This window comes from Manis pentadactyla, chromosome 16, assembly GCF_030020395.1.
Source record: "Manis pentadactyla isolate mManPen7 chromosome 16, mManPen7.hap1, whole genome shotgun sequence".
Lineage (NCBI taxonomy): Eukaryota > Metazoa > Chordata > Mammalia > Pholidota > Manidae > Manis > Manis pentadactyla.
The window spans coordinates 39,548,742-39,570,795 of record NC_080034.1 but is presented as its reverse complement, the minus strand read 5'-3'; the positions used below and the strand labels follow the sequence as shown (position 1 = coordinate 39,570,795).

The window sequence follows — 22,054 nt, the reverse complement described above, 5'->3', positions numbered from 1 at the left end:
AGAACAGGTTTGAGGGGAAATTTTTTAATAGAGTTATGAAATTGAACATGTTTACTCATCCCTCCCATGGAGTCAGTCACAATTTTGCCCCATGCCTCCCATCTACTTTGATGACACTATATATCTATGTGGTTCTTCTTACCTTCTCACTGGACAGGCTTTTTTTCCTGTCTGCTTCAAAAGGGGAATACCATCAAAGATAGAGAGACAAACACTTAAAGAAAACCTATCAATTATAAATATATAAGTACCTACTAACAAATTCCAAATACATGAAATAAAAACAACTAAAGGGAGAAATACACAAATGCACAATCTTAGATGGAGATTGCATTACCCATCTCTCAGTATATGACAGAACTCAATAAAAAAGGCGGAATGTCATCCTACCATTTGCAACAACATGGATGGAGCGAGAGGGTATAATGCTCAGTGAAATAAGCCAGGCAGAGAAAGACAAGTACCAAATGATTTCACTCATTTGTGGAGTATAACAACAAAGAAAAACTGAAGGAACAAAACAGCAGCAGACTCACAGACTCCAAGAAGGGACTAGCAGTTACCAAAGGGAAAAGGGGTGGAGAGGTGGGGGGTGGAGGAAGGAAGGGAGAAGGGGATTAAGGGGCATTATGATTAGCACACATAATGTAGGGGGAGGACAAGGAAGGCAGTATAGCACAGAGAAGACAAGAAGTGACTCTATAGCATCTTACTACACTGATGGACACTGACTACAATGGGTTGTGTGTGGAGGACTTGATAATGTGGGCGAATGTAGTAACCACAATGTTGCTCATGTGAAACTTCATAAGATTATATATCAATGATACCTGAATAAAAATAAATAAATAATTTTTTAACGGAGGAATGTCAAAGTATAGAACATTATCAATCATTTTGACCTTGATATTTGTAGAGCACTACACCCAAGTATAGAATATACATCAGTTAAAGGTACACATGGAACAGCACCAAGATGGACCATACGTTTGATCATAAAACAAGCTGCAATAAATTTGAAAAGACTGAAATCTTACCGAATATTTTCTTGGAAAAAGGACTTAATTGGAAAAAGAATAACAGTAAGATATCAGAAAACCCAAATAATTGTAAATTAATTGATTTCTAAATAATCCATGAAATAAAGAGGAAATCACAAATATCTCTAACTGAACTATGAACTACATCAAAGTTCATGGAGTTCAACTAAAAAAGCAGTGCTTAGAAGGAAATGTATAGCTTTAAATGCTTATATTAGAAAGGAGGAAAGACTTAAAATAAATTATCTAAGTTTCTACTTTAAGAAGCTAGAAGAAAACAGGTAAACTCGAGTAGAAGAAAGAAAAAAAAATTAAATGGAAAAAAAAATAAGAGAAAATCAAGAAAGCCAAAAGTTAGTTATTTGAAAAGATTAATAAAATTGAGAAATTATAAGCAAGACTGATTGATAAAGGAAAAAAAAAGGAAAAAGCCAGTTACCAATACCTACAATAAAAAAGGAGATGTCATTACAGATCCTACAGACATCAAAAGAGTAATAAGGGAATACTGTGAAACACTTTATAAATCAATACCTTTAGGTGAAATGGACAAATTCCTAGAAAAACACCTTATCAAAATAACAAAATAGAAAATTGGAATAGCCTTATCTATTCAACAAATATATAATGTTTAAAAAAATCATAATTTTAGTTAATAATCATCATGAATATAGACAAACACAAAAATCCTGAACAAAATATCAGTAAATAGAACCCAGCTATCCACAGTGAAATATACTATGACCAAAGAAATCAATACAAAAATATAAGATTAGCTTAACTTTACAAAAAATCAAACAATGAAGTAAACTTCATGATCAGACTAAAAGAGAACAACTATATGATCATCTTGATCTGGGGAAAGTATTTGGTTTAAGAAAAGTTTAATAAAATCATTCTTTTGTAATAAAAACTGTAAGCAGACTAGGAATAAAAGTGAACTTTTTCAATCTGATAATAGATATCTACGAATAATAGCTAACATCATACTTAATCATAATAGAATACATGCTACCCCACAAAGATCAGGAACAAGGCAAGAATATTTGCTCCCACCACTAGTAAATATTGTATTAGAGACCTTAGCTAGTAAAATAGACATGAAAAATAAATATATGGCATAATGTTGGAAAGGAAGAGAAACCATCACTATCTGTAGACAATATGATTGTGTATGTGGAAAAATCCAAAGAGAGCTATACCCAAAATATTAGCATTAATAATTGAAATTAGCAAGGTGAAAGGAATTAAAGTCAATACATAAAAATCAGATATATTTATATAACAAGCAACAAACAATTGAAAAATGAAGACCTAAATAAATGGAGAAATATACCAAATTCATGAATTAGGAAACTCAGTATTAAAAAGAATCCATTCTTCCTAAACTGACATATTCCTATAAAAAATGCCATCAGGTTATTTGGAAGAAGTAGACATAGTAATTTTAAAGAGAAATGAAAAGTATATCGAATAGCAAAAAAAAAAAAAACTGAAAAAGAACAGAATTAGAAGATTTATATTACCTAATGTCAGTTCTTACAATAAAGTGACAGTAATCATGGCAATGGAATAATGGTGTAAAGACAGACTAATAGATCAATGGAAGAAAATAGAGAACCTAGAAGGAGACCCACACTTACACGATTACTTGCTTTTCAACAAAGATAACAGAGTAATCCAATGGAGAAAGGACAGACTTTTTAACAAACGGTGCTGGAATAAATGGATATGCATAGGGAAAAAAATGAGCCATGACTCCTATCTCTACAAAGAGATAATACACAAAGATAATTTAAGATGAATCATAAACATTAACATAAAAACTAAACCCATAAAGACTTGTGGAAAACATATTTTCATTACTTAAAAGGTAGATAGGTTAAGAAAGCAATATTCATAAAAGAAAATCAATAAATTAAATCATCAAATTAGAGACTTGTGCTCATCAAAAAACATTAAGAAAATTAATAGATAAACCATCAATGGGAAGAATATATATGACAAAGGACTGGAATCTGGGATATAGAAAGAGCTACAACAACTCATTAATAAAAAAGACAGATAATTTTTAACTGGGCAACAAGATAGACTTTCAACAAATGGCTACAACAATCCATAAGCAAAAAAAGAAACCTTAACCTAAGTCTCATGCAAAAATTAATTAAAAGCATATCATTGGTTTAATGTAAGACATAAAACTATCAGACTAGAGAAAAACATAGAAACACCTTAATATCAAGTGCTAGGCAGACTTCTTAGACTTGACAACAAAACTATGATCTGTAAAAGGAAATTGATAAATAGGATTTCATAAAAATATAAATATTTTACCCTGTGAAAGACCCTGGTAAGAGGAGGAAAAAACAAACCATAGAATGGAAGAAAATACTTGCAAATCACAGATATGACAGAGAACTATTATCTAGAATAAAGAATTGTCAAACAACAATTTTAAGAAACCCACAATCCAGTTAGAAAATGGGCAAAGACATAAACAGACCAAAGAGTATATACAGATGGCAAATAAGCACATGAAAAGATGTTGAACATCATTAGCCTAGGGAAATGCAAATTAAAACCACAGCGAGAACTCACTACACACCTATGAGAATGGCTTAAATAAAAAATAAGGACTAACATTAAATGCTGGCAATGATGCAGAGAAACTGGATCCCTCATACATTGATGGTGGGAATGATGGTTACTCTGGGAAACAAACTGGCAGTTTCTTTAAAAACAAAAACAAAAAAAACACAACCACCATACAACCCAGCAACTGTACTCTGAGGCATTTATCCTACAGAAATGAAGGCTTATGTTTACTCAAAAACCTGCATATAAATGTTTATAGGAACTTTACTTGTTACAACCGAAAGCTGGCAACAATCTAGATGTCCTTCACTGAGTGAATGGTTAAAGTATGGTGCATCCATACCACATACTACTACTTAGCAATAAAAAGAACCAAACTATTGAAACAGGAAACAATCTAGAATGGATCTCCAGAGAATTGTTAAGTGATAAAAAAAATCCTAAAAGGCTATATACTATATCATTCCATCTATATAACATATTTGAAATAACAAAATTATAGAAATAAGAGTATAGACTAGTGGGTTAAGGAAGGTATTGGAGTGGGAGGGAAACAGGTGTGGCTTTTAAAGGACAACATGAGGGATCCTTATTGTGGTTCTCTATCTTGACTGTGTAAATATCAATATCCTGGTTGCAACAGTGTTTTGCAAGATTTTATTTTCAAGATACAGTTTTGCAAGATGTTACCTTTAAGAGAATCTGGGTAAAAGGTACACAGGCTCTCTCTCTGTATTATTTCTTATAACTGCAAATCTATAAATATCTCAAAATTAAAAAGTTACCTTTTTGAGTGTTCGATTTTATTTTAGTTTTTTCCAACTTTGTGGAAGCATAATTCACAAATTTTTAAAAATTAGGCAAAAGATTTAACACTCATCACATACAAAGATACAAGAAATTGCCAATAACCACCTTAAAAATGTCCAACATCATTAGTCACCAGGGAAATGCAAATTAAAACTACATGGAATACACCAGAATGGCTAAATTTAAAATATTGAAATGAAAAAAAAGTGCTTGATGATTTATCAAAAAGTTAAAAATATACCTGTACTATGACCTAACAATTGCACTTCTAGGTATTTACCCCAATGGAACTAAAAATTTGTGTCCACAAAAAGCTTGTATAAAAATTTTCATAAAGCCACAAATCCACCTGGCAACATTCCAGGTGACCATCAATAGAAGAATGAATAAGCTGTGGAATAGCCATACAACAAAATATTATTCATCCACAGAAGGGAATGCACTACTGATACACATATCAACATGGATGAATATCAAAAACATTATGCTGAATATAAAAAGCCTTACACAAAAGAGTCCTACTATATAATTCCATTATGTGAAGTCCTAGAAGAGGCAGAATTTACCTGTGTCAGTGAGGAAAAAGCAAGCCAGAACAATGGTTGCTTCCTGGATATGGAGGATGGGGATTAATTGGGAAGAGAACTGAAGGAATTTTCCAGAATGATGGTAAGATTCTATACCTTAATAGATGTTTGTGTTACACAGGTCATGTCACAAAGCAGTGAAAGTTCACTTAAAATTTATGTATTTCACTTGTGTAAATAATACTGATCTATGCTTAAGTATATAGGGGGTAGCACACTATTGTCTGCAATTTATTTGGAAATGTACTTTTTTTTTTAATGTACTGATGGATGGATAGCAAATAAGTAGGTGATAAATTAAGTATAATAAAATATTAATATAATCTACGTAGTGGGAATATAAATGTTCAATAAAACATTTTATAAGTAGCTATATTTTCAATATAAAATGCTGGTTAAAAAATGAACTTTGACTTCTATATCACTCCATACACAAAAATTAATTTGAGGTGATCACAGACCTAAATGTAAAGCTAAGACTCATAAAACTTATAGAAGAAAGTAATGGAGAGTATCTTCATGACCTCAGAGTAGGCAAAAATTTCTTGGAGACAACAAAAAGCAGAAACCATAAAAAGAAAAATTTGATGAATTGGATTTCATCAATTTATAGTCTGCTCATCAAAAGACACCATTAAGAAAATGATTAGACAAGCCTGGAAAACACATTTGTTATATATATATATTTGAAACTGATGACTAGCTTGCCAAAATACATTTAAAAACTTATGCAAATCAATAAAATAGCAAACACTCCTATTTCTAAAAATGGAAAATATAACTGAACAGATGCTTAAGATTATTAGTTATGAGGCATTTTAAATTAAAACTATAGTGAGATACAATTTCACACTCATTAGAATGAATAAAAGCAAAAAGACAGTAGCAAATATTGGGTAGGATGTGGAGCAGCTGAAATACTCATGCAGTGGTTGTATAGTGGCTATACAATGAAACAACTACACTGAAGAACTATTTAGAACATTCTTACTAAGTTAAAAACATGCTTAGTCATACCAACAGCATTCTTCAACAGTCTAGAACAAATAGTTCTAAAATTCATATGGAACTACAAATCACTGTAGTTGAATATTGAATATTGTTCAGTATCACTGGCAATCAGTGAAGTGCAAGTTAAAACTACAATGAAATGTCCCTACATCTATTTTGATTTTGCATAATTATGCTTCGATTCTTCCTAATTTCTCATTTTACACATTTCTATTAGAATGGCTAAAATTAAAAAGACTGGCATCATCAAATGTTGGTGTGGATATTGAGTAACTGGAACTTTCATACATTGCTGTTGAGAATATAAAACAGTGGAGAACTGGAAAACTGTTCGGCAGTGTCTAAAAATATGTATCTACCTAATAACAAAGCAGTTCCACTCCTGGATGTATTTACCGAGTGTGGTACGCAGAATAATGGCCCCCCAAAAACGTCCACATCTTAATCCCCATAACCTATGAATGCATTACCTTACATAGGAGAAGGGAATTTGCCGACGGGAGTAAATCAAGGATCTCTAGTTGGAGATATTATCCTGTATTACGTGGGTTGGCCCAGTGTAATAAGGGTCCTTATAAGGGAAAGAGGGAGACAGGAGAGTCAGAGACAAGAGATGTGATGAGGCAGGTAGAGGTCAGAGAGAGAGGGAGAGTTAAAGATGCTACACTGACGGCTTTAAGATCAAAAAGGGGTACCTCAATTTAAAAAAAGGGGAAAAAAATGGAGGAAGGGGCCATGGAATGCAGGGCTTCGAGAACCTGGAAAAGTAAAGAGAACAGATTCTCCCCAAAGCTGCAAGAGGAACACAGCCCTGCTGACCAATTTTGGACTTCTGACCATGAGAACTGTAAGATAATAAATTTGTGTTATTTTAGGTGACTAAGTTTGTGATAATTTATTACAGCAGCAATAGGAAACTAACTCCCCTAGAAAGGATGAAAACATAGGTCCACAAAGTCTTTTATACAAAACATTCATAGCAGCTCTATTCATCATAACCAAACAACACAGATGTCCACGGGAAAGTGAAATGTTCTGCATCTTGATGGGGTGCCAATGCCCTCCAGCCAAAGACCAAGAACATAGTTGAGCAAAGTTGGGTATTTTTTTCATTGTAATGAGTGAGAGAGCACATACAATTGAGAAGCACAGAGTGTCTCAGTAAGAGGTGTTAAGAATGATTTATTTTAGGATTTGGGTTTCTTTTAGGTGAGTTGGAGGTTTTAAGGAAGTAGGGCTTTGGTCTGGATTGACGGCTATCGGGAAGCTGGGTGTTCTGTAATTGGGTATCTTGAGAAGTCTTACCTACAAGGAGGTTGCAATGAACACGACTAAAACTGTATTTAGTAGAGAAGCAGCAGTCATTCATATTAGCTGGGAGAGTGATGTTTTATATTTTAGTAGTTTGTACAGTGAACTTGCTTTGTCTGTGCTTAGACAAAATTGTAAGATGGTCTTGATTTTTTGGTTTTATCAGTCACAAAGTGACCCTGTCTGATGTTGTTACCTGATGACATCGTTTATATCCAAGAGGAGAATGACATGGCCTATTAGCACCAGGCCAACTTCAAACCTAGCTGTAAGGGTCAGGCTAACCTCTGGACGTGAGGGGCAGCCTTCCTCTTTCTCAGGGGTGTGAGTTACATAGCTATATCCACTCATCAAAGGAGATTTGTATATTTCAACATCAATTTTACTCAAAAATAACTGTATGAAAAAAATTTAAGTGAGTAAATAAGCTGTAGTGCGACCATACCATGGCATACTACTCAGCAATAAAAAGGAATAAATTACTGATGAATGCAACCTCATGGACAAATGTTAAAATATTATGCAAAAGAAGCCAGATACACAACAGGACATACTGTATGATTTTCTAATGTTCTGGAAAAGGCAAAATTATAAAGACCAAGAACAATGGCTGCCACAGTGATGACCACAAAGGGGCAGCATGGGGGACCTTTTCAGGGTGTCGTGAAAGCTCCATAGCTTTGCTGTGGCAGTATGGGCACTGTGCAGACCCAAATTCAGTCCAAATTTCCTGCAATGGGAGTTCAAGTATTTGCCAAGCAGCCAATGGTCCCCACTCACATCTCTATCTCTGTCAGTCTCTGACCTCTACTTTCCGCATCACTTCTCTATCTCTGGCTCTTCTGTTTCCTTATAAAGACCCTTGTGATTATATTGAGTCCACCCACATAATACAGGATAATGTGACTATTATATATAGTCACATATAGGACACATGACTCTTTAGCAAACCTTAGAATCGTACACCTAAAAAGGGTAAATATTACTACATGTAAATTATACCTCATAAACCTGAGTCTAAAAAATGAATTGAGTTAGGGTAAGAGGGGAGTGGGCTTAGAGATCAATGTAGAGTGGCAGAATGTTGATGACTGTTGAAGCTCAGTGGCCAGTACATGGTGATTTATTATACTCTTGTTTATTTTATATATGCTTGAAATTTTCCATAGTAATTTTTTTTTAATTTTAATGTAAGGGGAAATCTCTGTGATGGAGACAAAATGTCACAGGGTCAGTCTGTTTATCCTCCTGCTATACTTTTTGCACACTAAGAACTGAGATTCTCAAACTGACCTTCTGCTTTTCAGGCACTTAAATAAACTAGAACTATTTACTTTGGTATTTCTTGCTAGTACTCTTCAAAAACATTTTAATGCCATTCGATTCTTAGCTTTTACAAACTTTGCTCTGTTTTAAGGTTTCCTTATTTCCTAGCCTGGGTATCCTCTTCCATTTAATATTTATTTTTAAAGATGCCCTTTTCCTCACAATAGCCTCTTTGATCTGTCAGTAAACCATGCAAGGCTTATTTTTCAAGTGGCTGTTCTTTTGGATTTATGCCATGCATTTATCACAGGCTTCCAATAAAGCACTTTTAAACAGAAATGGGCTCCAGGCTTTCTATGGGCTGCAACTTTTTAAACAATTCCTTTCATTTCTCCCTCTTAATGCCCTCATTCTGTCCTAGTTTCCCTTTCTAAAACTGAGCAATCAAATGATGGATTTTCCCCCCTCCCTTTCCCTCAGCAGGCTGAATGTGTACTGTGGTCACTATTGACTGAGTGGTTTACCCATGACCACTCAGTGCCAGTATGGTTCCTGTGCAGACCCAAATTCAGTCTACTGTTTACTGCAGTGAGGGTGCAAGTATTCGCCAAACAGCCCTCCTGGTCGTACCAATTCTCACCTTCATATTGTTAATTGGCTCCCTATCATCTATAGGATAAAATCCAAACTCTTTACACCTATTAGAATGGCCAAAATAAAAAGACTGGCTAAAATTAAAAGACCAAGTATTGGTGAAGATGTGAAGCAAATGAAACTCAGACACTGCTGGTGGGACATGTAAAATGGCATAGCCACTTTAGAAAACAGTTTAGCAGCTCCTTAAAATGTTAACTATCAAGTTACCATATGACTCAGCAACTCCATTCCTAGGTGGATACCCAAAATAACTGAAAATATTCACACAAAAACTTCTACAGGAATGTTCATGGCAGCATTAGTCACAATAGCCAAAAACTGGAAACAACCCAAATGCCCACCAACTGGTAAATGCATTTTAAAAAAGCAATATATCCATACAATGGAATACTACTCAGCAATAAACAAAAACTATTGACATATGTGGCAACATCTAAAAACAATGGTGCTAAGTAAAAGCCAGACTATAGAAAAAGGCATATTGTAAACTGAAGGAACAAAATAGCGGCAGACTCAGACTCCAAGGGACTAGTGGTTACCAAAGAGGAGGGGTGTGGGAGGGCAGGTGAGGAGGGAGGGAGAAGGGGATTGAGGGGTATTATGTTTAGTACACATGGTGTGGGGGATCACGGGGAAAACAGTGTAGCACAGAGAAGGCAAATAGTGAACCTGTGGCATCTTACTACACTGATGGGCAGTGACTGCAATGGGGTATGGGTGGGGACTTGATAATATGGGTGAACACAGTAACCACATTGTTTTTTCATGTGAAACCTTCATAAGAGTGTATATCAATAATAACTTATTAAACAATTTAAATTTTAAAAAAAAGAAAAAGGCATATTGTATAAGTCCATTTTTTAAAAACTCCAGAAAGTACAAACTAATCTATACTGACAGAAGGCAGATCAGTGTTTGCCTGGGGGTGGAGGTAGGCTGGGGTGAGGGATTACAAACAGAAGGAAATTTTTGGAATGATGCTACATTCATATCTTGATTTCATGGGCAAATACATATGTAAAAAATTATAGTGTACGTTCTAAATATAGTCAATTTAATGTCTCAGTATAGCTGAAAAAATAAATAAAAGAATAAAAATTCAAACTCCTATTAGAGAACGCCCCCATTTTTTCCTCCAATTACTCTGTGGGACACCACCTCAGCCAGCCACCAGCATGGCGTCATGCTACTTTAGTCAAAACTGTAAGATTCAGCTCAGATGGTTCCAGTGACCCACTGGTCAGAGAAGACACAGTGGTCTTTCCTTGGGTCCTATCTGCTCCCCTCCTCCCTGAAAGCCAATAAAACTCAAGCTGTAGCCAGTAGTCACTTCCCACAGTTTATGTTTCTAGGTTTTCCCTAACTGGCAGCACCTGCACAGTAAGGATGTATCTCAGTCACTTTTGCATTGCCAATTAAGCCTGAAAAGATTTTTTTCCCCCTGAAGTGTTCATGTAAGTAGACAGCAGCTCAGAGACAACTCCTTAGGCACATCATTTATGCAGCTAACAATTACAAAGGAGCTATTGCATGTTGGCAGTGAGACAGGCACCCCCAGAGCAAGAGTCAAGTTATCCCAAGCAGTTCCAACTGCTAAAGCTGAGATACAACAGTCCACTAACAGGATGAACTAACCTGAGTTTGAAGTATGGGAGGGTTCTGTCAGGAAAGGCTTCTTAGAGGTGATATTTAATCTGAATAGTGATGAATGAAAGCCCTGAACGGGTGAGGGTGGGAGTGTTTCCCAATAGATGGAATGCTGCATGCAAAAAAGCCTGAAGCTGAGAAAGATGGAGAGCTAGTTTATCTGGATTCTGGAATTTGGAGCCCTTTGGTAGGCAGATGCAAAGTCGTGATGGACCTGTTGGGCCATGCAAGGAGCCTGACATTTGTCTAGATTCTAGACGACTCTAGAAGGCAACACGGAGCTTTTTTAGGATTTTAAGCTGGCAACACCTTGTTTACATTTGTGTTCCAGGGGAAAAAAACCTTGGCTGGGTGATAGGGACAAGTCTAGAGCAGGGAAAAACTAGAGGGCAGGGAACCCTCTTAGGGATTACAGTGGTTTCTGGGGAAGTTCATGGCAGCCTGAGGCAAGGTGGAGGGAGGGTTGAGGCAGGAGGATCTGTTCCACTTCTCCCCAGCCTAGTTCTCTGTTTGCCAGTAGACTACCAGCTTCCTCCCATTGCATCCAAAGACCAAGTCCTTTTCCTAAAAGCCTAACCAAAATAGGCCATCTCTCACTGTGGCCACTGATCCCTTCTCTGAAAGCCAGGAGTGCTTTACACTCATTGGAAACAGGCAGACTTTGACCCAGGACAGGTAGTGATTAGACCAGCATCTCCCTCATTTGTGGACTTCGAAACACTTGTCCTAAGTAGTGCTCTCAGCCAAGTCTCATTTCTCCAAGGTCTAAGGACTGAATACATCCATTTTCAGGGGTCTGTGCAAGTGGCAGGAACCCATGAACCCTCACTGCTCTGGAGCTACCAGTGGCTGCATTCCCCAACCTTGGAGAAGTTTGGGCACAAGGGGGCTTCTCTTTTAGTTCTCCCATAGCAGGCCTGGCTTCTGGAAACAAGGGTTAGGTCTGGGGAATTTCTAGCCATGATGGGCCAGTACTGCCCTGCAGGAGGCCCACTGTAAGGAGTGTTCTCTGGGGCCCTCCTGTCTTCAGGGCTGGAGGATCTGTCCTCAAAAACATCTTTGTCTCCCAGCCCCTAACATAGGCATATAGCAGCTGCTTCTTAAGGGTCTGTTTACTAGAATCAGACTTAAAGCTGCTCTTGGCACTGTCTGCAGGGGGACGGTTATTTTTCAGGGAAAAAAGGGATGTGCCCACATTAGGAAGTTTGTTTAAATGTTATCTTCATCAGCCGTCAGCTTCCAAAATTCTTTAAAAATCCTTTGGAGCCTCATTTGGGTGTAGTAGGGGTGGTGAGGATTACCTGGTACGCAGATGTGCGATGTGATAGGCTTGAAAACTAGCCCTGAAAAATGGGCCAGAACTTCCCCAAAGCTTTTGCCTAGTGACTGACAGGCCCATGCAGGTACCCAGTTCAGCCTCTCCCTGCCCCTGTAACCCAGCCACTCTAGATAACCTCAGGCACTTTCAATAGCAAATATTCACCTTCCTTAGCTCTACCCAACAAACCCTTTATTTTGACATTAGTTTCATAATCTGACACCATCTGACATTTTTATTTTCCAATCAAACATCTTCAAGATGCCCTGCCTAGTCTCACCCCTCCCCTGCTCCACAAACTCCTCTGGGTCACTTCATTCTTCCTCCTTGCCCTTAGAATTCTGGATATAACCATTTACCACTTACAGAGTATTTGGCATTATGGACTCTTAATGTACAGCTTTGGTTTTGTTTTTCCTAACTAGATTGTGATCCTTGAAGACAAGAAATTTCAAGTCTTTCCCAGAGCACTTTTTGTCAGCACTGATCCCTGAGTAAGCTAAATTAATTATTGATTGGCAGGGGCCATTAATCTATCAAAGTGGTGGCAGGGGATTGGCAGGCAGGAAAAGCCACCTCCATCTGCATATTTTTATGCACAGGCTCTGACTTCACCTTGTAGATTCGTTAGGTTTTCCCAGAGTTCATGGGTGATCTTGAATACATCCTGAAACTAATTTAAGTCACGAGGGAAAGGGTTGGCAAAGAGCACCAGCTAAAAAAAAAATGGGGGCCAGAAAATCACCAAGGCTATAGAGGACACCCATCTGCTCACGTGCTGGCCTTGGTGGGAAACAGAAAGGCCGGGAGCTACTAACATTTCACAGTGGAATCCAGGTTAAACAATCACAAGGCGTGTGAACACGGGCAAACCACTTGACATCACTCGAGCCAGCAGAAAAATTGGATAAAAAGCAATATCTGGCAAGGCAGCCAAGGCTACACTCAAACAGCTTACCCAAACACTACCTTTCTGCCAAAGCAAGCTTCTACTTATTGGTGGTTCAGAATAGAAAGCTTGCCTCCCAGGAGTAAGTTTAAGTACTTATTTGTTGTTGGAGTCGGCTGCCACCTTGTGGTCTAAATTACAACTGCCTATCAAGACTGAAATGAGTGACTACCAGCCCAAAACCACCTGTGTGGTTTCCGATTTTAACCAGTTACCAACCCACTTGGCTAATTATTGTCCACCGCCACACAATGCTTGGCCCATAGTACCCCACAAATGACCCCAACACCCATACGCCGTAAGATCGACTTCTGCTACCAGTTTTACTAGCTGGAATACCTTACCTTGGTGGGCCTTCCATGAGTTGCTGGATGGCCCATCACTGTTGCCTCAAAAGCTTTGACTCCAGCTTCAAAGTCTGTATTTACTGCAACAAACCATCAGAATTTGATCTGCAAGCCCAAACTGGTCTCACCCAGCAAACCCATCTGCAGGCTTGTGCCTGAGCTCTCACTAGGCTCCACCTTCAAGGCCCCTTTTTGGCACTGCACCATGCATATGGTGTTTGTGGTGCAAGACTAGAAAGGGTCCTATCAAGCCCGTCTGGAAGATGGCACTCAGCCCCATCAAAGCAAAACCGAACGCACTGCTCTCATCCATTTAGTCATCTTATGCTGAGTCACCACTTCTAAAGGCTATGGGAAAGCTCGACAATGCCCTCTGGGGTGGCTCCAATTGTCTAGTATTTATTCTGATTATGGAAAAACAGAATTTCAGGGGTCTTCAGATGGCTGGGTGTCAAAACATGTTTTTGTGCATTGTTTTCTCCTTATTCTTACAAACCCTGAGCCTTAAAGGTTGAGATAACTCCAAGACCAAGAAAATGGCAACTTTCCTTCCATGCAGAGTTGAGCCAGCAGTGGTCTGGTGAAGATGCCATTTTCTAACCACTACCCAGAAAGGTAACCACACTGGACATGACTCTACAAGGAAGTGCCTGCTGGAGCAAAAAGGGTCCACATCAAAGCGAAGTACTGCAGCTCTAACAGTAACAAGGGCTATCATCCTAGGTAAGGACAACTCCCAGAACCAATCCAGTCTTGCTTGTTACATTCTGATCCTTAAATCATTCCTGTTCAGCCTACATAATGCAAACAAAACAGGATATGTAAGATTAATTTTTTTTCTGGCTGTGGGTTTATTCAACACAAAACAATCTCCAACTTTACTGAGGTGGCTGACCACGTCCGCGACCAAATCCGCCTCTCTGCAAAAGAAAGCATGACATCAGTATTAGCAGTATGCGAGGCAGCAGATCCCTTTATCCCTGGATAGGCCCCCAAACATAAAGGGCTAGGAAGTACAGGCCATAAACCCCAGTCCTGCCACTCAATGGTTATAGGATTACATTCAACCTGTTGGCCCGTTTCCTCATTTGTAAAATAGGAATATAGATACCTGGTTCCTCATTTATAGAACAGGGATATGGATACACACTTAGAAGTGTGTTCTTACATACACACACGCATGCATGATCCACCTAGCACAGGACATGATCTTGTGTCTGCCATACATACTTCCTTTTCACCAATAAGACCTCAGATTAATTGTGTCCTGTGAAGACCTGCCACAGGAGAGGTTGCCCCAAATTGGTTAAGTCTACCCCTGGCACTTTCCTGGATTAACTAATGTTACTACTAACCTGAGAGAGCTATAATCATCACCTTTATTTTACAGTTGATGAAAATGATACACAGAGGAGAACCTGCCCAAGATGACACCATCTGAAGGAGATGGAGGATTTGATTTCACACACTAGTCCTAAATGCCACCCAACCTCCAATGCTCCAGTGCTCAGTTGTCAACTTCATTTTGGCCCATGAAACTAATTCAGGGTTTACTGTGATGATTACTGAGATAGAAAATGCCATTATGCCACATGTCTTGTGAGACTCATTTGGTAATTTACATACTTATTAAAGTTTGTGTACTGTGTCTTAGTGGAAAACTTACTTGGAATTTGTTTTGGGGGAGTTTGAGAGGGTTGGGATCCACACTGTACTGCATCCCTAGAACTTGCAGACCCATGGGTCTGAGGCCAGAACAGTGACTGCTAATGAAGAGCAAATGGAGATACTCACAAACTGGAATTCAGTTGCTGAACCAGCCCCGGCCTCGGCTTTCTTGTCGGCACCAGCTGGAATGAGAAACACCAATTCAGATTCATAGTATGACTTGATCTATCTACTACAGTACAAGGGAAGACAAGTCACATGACCCAATCTTACAGGAAAATCCACATCAGTAAATGAACCCCATGAAGTATAAGTAAATCACACCCAGGCATGGGCAGCACCTTCTGAGATACATTTGCCCCCTTCCACTGCCCCCATCCTGGACGGCTGTTAAGTCATCATTCAGAACTCAGCCCAAACTATTGTCTCCTCTAGGAAGGATGCTCTGCCTACAAAGTCTGGATTACATGCCCTTCCTTTACAGTCCTAGAAAACCTTCACCTCCCACCACTGAGTTACATGCTTCTGATGAGAACCTAGCTTACAGAAGGAACTCAATAAAGAAGAACTGAAAGTAAAGGAAACAAGGGCCCAGATACAAAAAACATTATGACCATGGGAAAGAAGCAAACATGAAAGACTCAGTGCTGCCCTGTCCTATATGGCAGCTACTAGTCCAAACTGAGATGCATGCAAAATCTCATCAATGTTCATGTGGATTACATGTTAACATTTTAAAAGATTGTGTTAAAAAATATTTGTACAAACTATTTCCATTTGCTTTAAGTGTGGCTGCTAGGAAATTTTATGATTCAACTTTGGGGGTGTGGGGCAGGAAACCAACAGTGAGTATGGTTTCAGGAAATCTTGTTCAAATTAGGGTCTCCCTTTGGCCCATTCCAGACTACACATATCACAGGCCCTCCCTGTCTGCTCATCCCTCTGTCCTTCTGACCAGAAAGCCACGGTGTCTTCCCTATCTCCACACTTTTGTTCATGCTGATCTCTCACCTGAGATGCTCACTCCCCCCAAACCTGGGGACCCCTGAAGCCCCGACCTAACTTCACTTTCTTTGGACCATTCCATGACTGATCCTCATGTGGCATGTGCTAAGAGCAACCAGCAATTTTTCCTGAACTGAGAGCCTGTTTGCTGGAGGAATCCATTCTTACTATCATTATATAAGACATTCAAGTCAAGTGCTCCCTTCTATTTTACACAGAAAGACTCAGAAACCATGGTAAAAGGAAGGCAAGAGTGGCAGAACTTACATTTCCTTTTATCTCACACCTAACTCCTTTTACAAGAAAGACAGAACGACTCTTGAAAAACAAGTTGAATCCTATCACTCTTCTGCAAAAACACTACCAATAGCTCCCCATCTTACTCATGAGTAAAATCCCAAGTCCTACCAGGGCCCAGAGCTGAAACCCTACATCTCCCTTTCTGACTCTCCTGCTGTCTGCTCTTCTTCAGACAAGCCAGGTTCCTTCCCCACAGGACCTTTGCCTGGAATGCTCTTCCCCCAGACAGCCAGGGGCTGGCTCCCTGCACCTCCCTGAGGTGTGCACTTAAATCTCACTTTTGTAAGACTTTCCCTGAAAACCCTGTTCAAAATTGCCAACACATATCCCCCTACTTTAATTTTTCTTGGTAGCACTCACACCATCATATAATTATTTTTGCTTAGCTATTTCCTACTACTAAAAGCAAGTTCACTGAGATGAGGCCTTTTTCGCCATGCACACAGCCACCACCTTGAGTCCTGCAGCAGTACCTGGCACACCACAGGCACTCAGTATCTAGTTGCTGAATGAACACCTGTTGTTTCAAGCCAATGCCAACATCTATTATTCAAAAACAAGATTTTGCACTATTTTTGCAGTACGAATACAAGAAAGGTAATTTGAGTGGGCCCTACCCTCAAGGAGCTTACAACACAGAAACACAACCATGATACAAAAGCATGTTGCTTTCAAAGTTTTCAGTTTTGCTCTAGTTAAAGGCCTTCAACTGAAGACTCCTGTGTCCCCCAGTTTACAGGACTTTCCTCCTTATCTTCACCATCAAATCCCTGCATAAGGCAAGAAGCACAAAACACTCTAGCTGGACGTGATGTAGAGACTGAAACCAAGGACCTTTCCTGGCCACTTGGCATCTTCAAGGGCTGGGGACCAGCCAGGGCTGACTGAGAACCCAGAGGTTCTGCCCCAGCACGCGAGACAAATGGATACATTACTTACGGGGTACAGCGCTTCGTCTGTAGGTGTCTCTGTCAGCTTCTCCTCGTGTGAGTCTTGCAGGTCGCTCTCCCTCCAAACCTACACAAATTAAACCACACTGTGAAAATAGTACAATGTGAGAACTGTTTCCTTCAGGCCAAACTGCAACTGCTTTCCTAGTCTCACTGGGCAGTAACTTTTACAATGGGGTAATGGGGACAGGAACTCTTACACTCAGAACTGTCAGCTAGAAACTTGTCATTGTTGACATTTTCATGCCTCAAAGGCCTACAAAAACTCACATTTTTATTAAAATGCCGTATGTCTGCAAAATAATTGCCTTCTACTGTACTTCTCAACACAAACGCACGTTTTCCAATTCCTTGGCAAATTAAGTAATCCAGTCATTTCTACAAACATCTGAATAGCCAAAAATTTGAGCCTGACCCATCTCTGAAGTGGAACGCTTCCTGTGCAAATGGGAAAGGAGGCATCATAAGCGGAAAGTCCCACCTCCAATAGTAAGTATATAAATATAGAGGCCACCAAACCTCCCTTAGACCCTCCCCTCCACCCCTCCAGCCTTCTCCACATACCTTGCTGTGCTGTGGGATACATATTAAGGCACAGATTTAAAAAGCTACCTTAAAAACATTCTCATAAACACTGAAGTTTAATCTGGTATTCTTTCTATCCAGTTACCCTGGATCTTACCTAGAGTTCACATGATTAGAACACAAATATATATATATATTTAAACCTTCATTATCCTGAAGTTTATTGTGACTATTTTTTTTTTGGTATCACTAATCTACAATTACAGAAAGAACATTATGTTTACTAGGTTCTCCCCTTCACCAAGTCCCCCCCACATACCCCTTCAGTCACTGTCCATTAGCGTAGTAAGATGCTGTAAAATCACTACTTGTCTTCTCTGTGTTGCACAGCCCTCCCTGTGTCCCCCACGCACTATACATGCTAATCGTAATGCCCTCTTTCTTTTTCCCCACCCTTATCCCTCCCTTCCCACCCATCCTCCCCAGTCCCTTTCCCTTTGGTAACTATTAGTCCATTCTTGGGTTCTGTGATTCTGCTGCTGTTTTGTTCCTTCAGTTTTCCTTTGTTCTTATACTCCACATATGAGTGAGATCATTTGGTACTTGTCCTTCTCCGCTTGGCTTATTTCACTGAGCATAATACCCTCTAGCTCCATCCATGTTGTTGCGAATGGTAGGATCTGTTTTTTTTCTTATGGCTGAGTAATATTCCATTGTGTATATGTACCACATCTTCTTTATCCATTCATCTACTGATGGACATTTAGGTTGCTTCCATATCTTGGCTATTGTAAACAGTGCAGCGATAAACATAGGGGTGCATCTGTCTTTTTCAAACTGGAGTGCTGCATTCTTAGGGTAAATTCCTAGAAGTGGAATTCCTGGGTCAAATGGTATTTCTATTTTGAGCATTCTGAGGAACCTCCATACTGCTTTCCACAATGGTTGAACTAGTTTACATTCCCACCAGCAGTATAGGAGGGTTCCCCTTTCTCCACAACCTTGCCAACATTGAACACAAATATTTTTTAAGCATAAGAAATAAGGTTCAATCTGTAGGAGTGACTAAAAACAACTGTCAGGCCCCACCTAGCCAAACTAAATCAGAACCTGTGGGGGCACCGATAGACAGTGATATTCCCCCCCCAAGGGATTCCAAGATGTAATCCTACCTAACCACCAGAAGCCCCTAGGGTGCTTTCATAGATTCCCGAGCTCCATAAAGCTTCTCTCCAGCGGAACACAAACACTCTGATGACCCAATGCTTTTAGGAGCCTCTGCATCTCATCACCCAAACTGACAAAACTGCTGCTCATATAAGGTGCCCTTGGCAAGGTACTCCCCTCCCCCAAGAATTTAGGAAAGGAAAATACTTAACCTTGACAGAACACAACTGCAAGCCTGCAATGCCCTTGAGTCAGAAGACGATTCGCCCCCACACAGAAGCCTGTCATTACATACACATCTGTTCTCCCCTATTTGACCTTTGGTTATTTGTGCTCCCAAGAAACTCTATAATAAACTCCATTTCTTTCACATGTGGTAAACAGCTTTGCTCTTGACTTCTTGGAGATAAGAACAACGTCTCTCTCCTGGAAGTCACTCAATGCTACTACTGCCTTAGTCTGGCTGCAGACTAATAGTGTGTGTTTATCACCATCTCCCAGGAAGTCCTGAAGACCTGAATCCAGTTCCAAGTCCATTGCAGGGCACAAAGGTTCCAGGACTTCACCCAAGGTCCTGCATGTGAGTCCCTCAAAGCTGACACCAATGGGGTATTACAAAATCATCTCTGTCCCCCACATAAATAAAACACCCCTACCACTTCATGTATACCCCTCCCCCAAGAAAGAGCAGCTTCAGAATAAGCCTTTGGAAGCATTTATTTAGGCACCATACCTTTGGGCCGTGGCCTGCCAGTCTCAGGACGGCTGCGGCGCAGGGTGGCGGGCACTATCTCAGGGGGCAGGTGGAGGTAATCACGGAGATACTGGATACCCTCATTGGTAAGGTACCAGTAGAAATGTCTCCAGGCAAACTGCTCCTTCACATAGCCTCGTGATTTGAGAGACTGTAAGACAGAAAATTACTGTTAAAATATACCTAGAAGCTTTAATCGAGAAACGCAATACAAAGGGGAGCTAAACTATGTCGTAGGCAAGTTTCCAGTGTACAGTATCTCCCTCACAACCCTTCAAGGCAGCAATCAGCTCTGGCTGTCCTGACCTCTCCTTGTGCATTTAGTGGAAAATCTCTCCATCTGTATCCCAGTCCAGCAGCCCCCTGGCTACCTGCATAGCCTTCATGACGTGCAGATTGGGCACATTCTTGTCTGCCAGTTCAGGGTGCTTAGGCATGTGGACATCTTTCTTGGCCACCATCACTCCCTCCTTAAAAAGGAGTTCATAGATGGCAATCCGGTTCTTCTTGGGCATCAACATCTGTAAGGAGAAAGCAGTTCATCAAGAACATGTTTGAGCAATGTGGCCAGGGTCCACTAACCAAGTTCTTGACCCCATGACAACCACATAAAAATCACTGTCCAATAGATTGAAATCTCAAAAACGGAGGAGAAACCACGCAGGAAGGACGAATTTAGACTGCAAAAGTGAAACCCACCACCTACCAGCCGCCCTCCTCCACCTCCCAAATAACCCTTCAGATAAGAACACAGTTGCCTGGGACCTTAAAACAAAACGGGAGTAGGGCTACACATTCGCTCCAGATTTTCACTCACAACCACAGAAGTACAAACGAGAGCAAACTCTATCCTGAGAGTATTTGAGTACCATTAGCAATAGTACCTAGTGTGGAGTGACGCTACTGTATTTTCAGGTATGCAAGGAGGGTCCAAAACAGGAAGGCCCTCGATTCATGACAGGTCGCTGACCTCCTACACACCCTCATCTTCTACCACTCTCCCCAGCAACTAGAGCTCCAGGTCTAGGTAAGCAGGCAGCCCGAGGCCGAGGCGAGCTCTGCCAACAGGGCGCAGTCTCCCCAAGCTCGCTGGGATAGTCTCCTTCATGCAAGGGCTTCATCCTCCTCTCCGCGGCTCTCGGCCATCGAAACGCCCATCTCCGCCTACCAGCGCCCCACTATTCCCCGAGGTGCGCCGACCCCTTTCACTACTCAGAAATGGGCTCTCAGGGAGAAGTAGAGCGCCCTCCACCCCGACCCCGGGGAAGAGCGACACCCACGGCCGTAGGAAGTCCAGGATGGAGGCCGATGGAACCGGGACTTCAGGGAAACTTACTTCAGCAGCCGCTGCGTCCGGGACCGAGGCTGGAAAGGAAAGGGCATGCGCGGCGCTGCGTCTCTTCCGGGCTGGCATTCCCCGCCCCCACGCCAGGACCCGCGCGCTGCCTGGGGTGGCCTGGGTGGTGCCTGAGGGACTGGCGGCTCCAGCAGCCGCGAATCCTGACCGCTGTAAGCTTGCACGCTCGTAGAAACCGTAGCTGGGAGATTTTGAGCCGGGGGGTTTTGCCAGAAAATGGTCACTTTTATGCTTTTGCAGGCCCTTTAAAACACGCTATTGCTCTATTTCCCACCGATTTTAAGTTATTGTTATGCAAGTAATATATACTCTGAGTCGAGAGGGGGACGGAGGACGGAGACAACATACAAAATAGTAATAATCACAATAATGAAAGAATTAAAACAATTCAGTCAACAAAGATAATCGCTGTTAACATTTTAGTATATATTTTTCCAAATTCATACCACCAAGCATTTTTTTTTAAAACAAAAATAAGATGTTTTGTATATGTTACATACGATGTTTGGTAACCGTTTTTTTCCCCACTTACCAATACATCATGAATCTCTTTTCATGGTAAATAATACCTACAATTGTAATGACTACGTAGCAGTCCACTGATGGATAGTTTAGTCAACACTGTGATTGTATATATATATTTAAAATCCTTCGCTATTACAAGTAATAATGCCACACATATAAATGTACCTCTGCCCAATATGGATAAATTTCTGGAAATGTAATTTTTATTTATTTTTATTTTCAAATTATTTGGTATGTTAGCATTGTTATTTATTTTTTATGTTTC

General features: G+C 40.2%; 1 protein-coding gene across 1 annotated transcript; it reads right to left on the bottom strand.

Annotated features, from left to right (window-relative positions):
* Nucleotides 1–14,365: 14,365 nt before the first annotated feature.
* RPS10 (ribosomal protein S10) lies at nt 14,366–21,394 on the bottom strand. Its single transcript, XM_036887050.2, has 6 exons — nt 21,244–21,394; nt 20,279–20,428; nt 19,887–20,058; nt 17,451–17,528; nt 15,333–15,388; nt 14,366–14,458 (listed from the first exon to the last, which is right to left on the bottom strand). The coding sequence occupies exons 1-6, from the start codon at nt 21,319–21,321 to the stop codon at nt 14,417–14,419; spliced, it is 576 nt and encodes a 191-aa protein (XP_036742945.1). The 5' UTR covers nt 21,322–21,394; the 3' UTR covers nt 14,366–14,416.
* Between the last annotated feature and the right edge of the window lie 660 nt (nt 21,395–22,054).

Coding starts and splice junctions, on each gene's coding strand:
- RPS10 (XM_036887050.2), bottom strand. CDS start 21,321: ATGCCAGCCCGGAAGAGACGCAGCGCCGCGCATGCCCTTTCCTTTCCA. Junction 20,059..20,278: donor ACGTCATGAAGGCTATGCAG/GTAGCCAGGGGG, acceptor TCTGTCTTACAG/TCTCTCAAATCACGAGGCTA. Junction 17,529..19,886: donor TGGCAGGCCACGGCCCAAAG/GTATGGTGCCTA, acceptor TAATTTGTGTAG/GTTTGGAGGGAGAGCGACCT.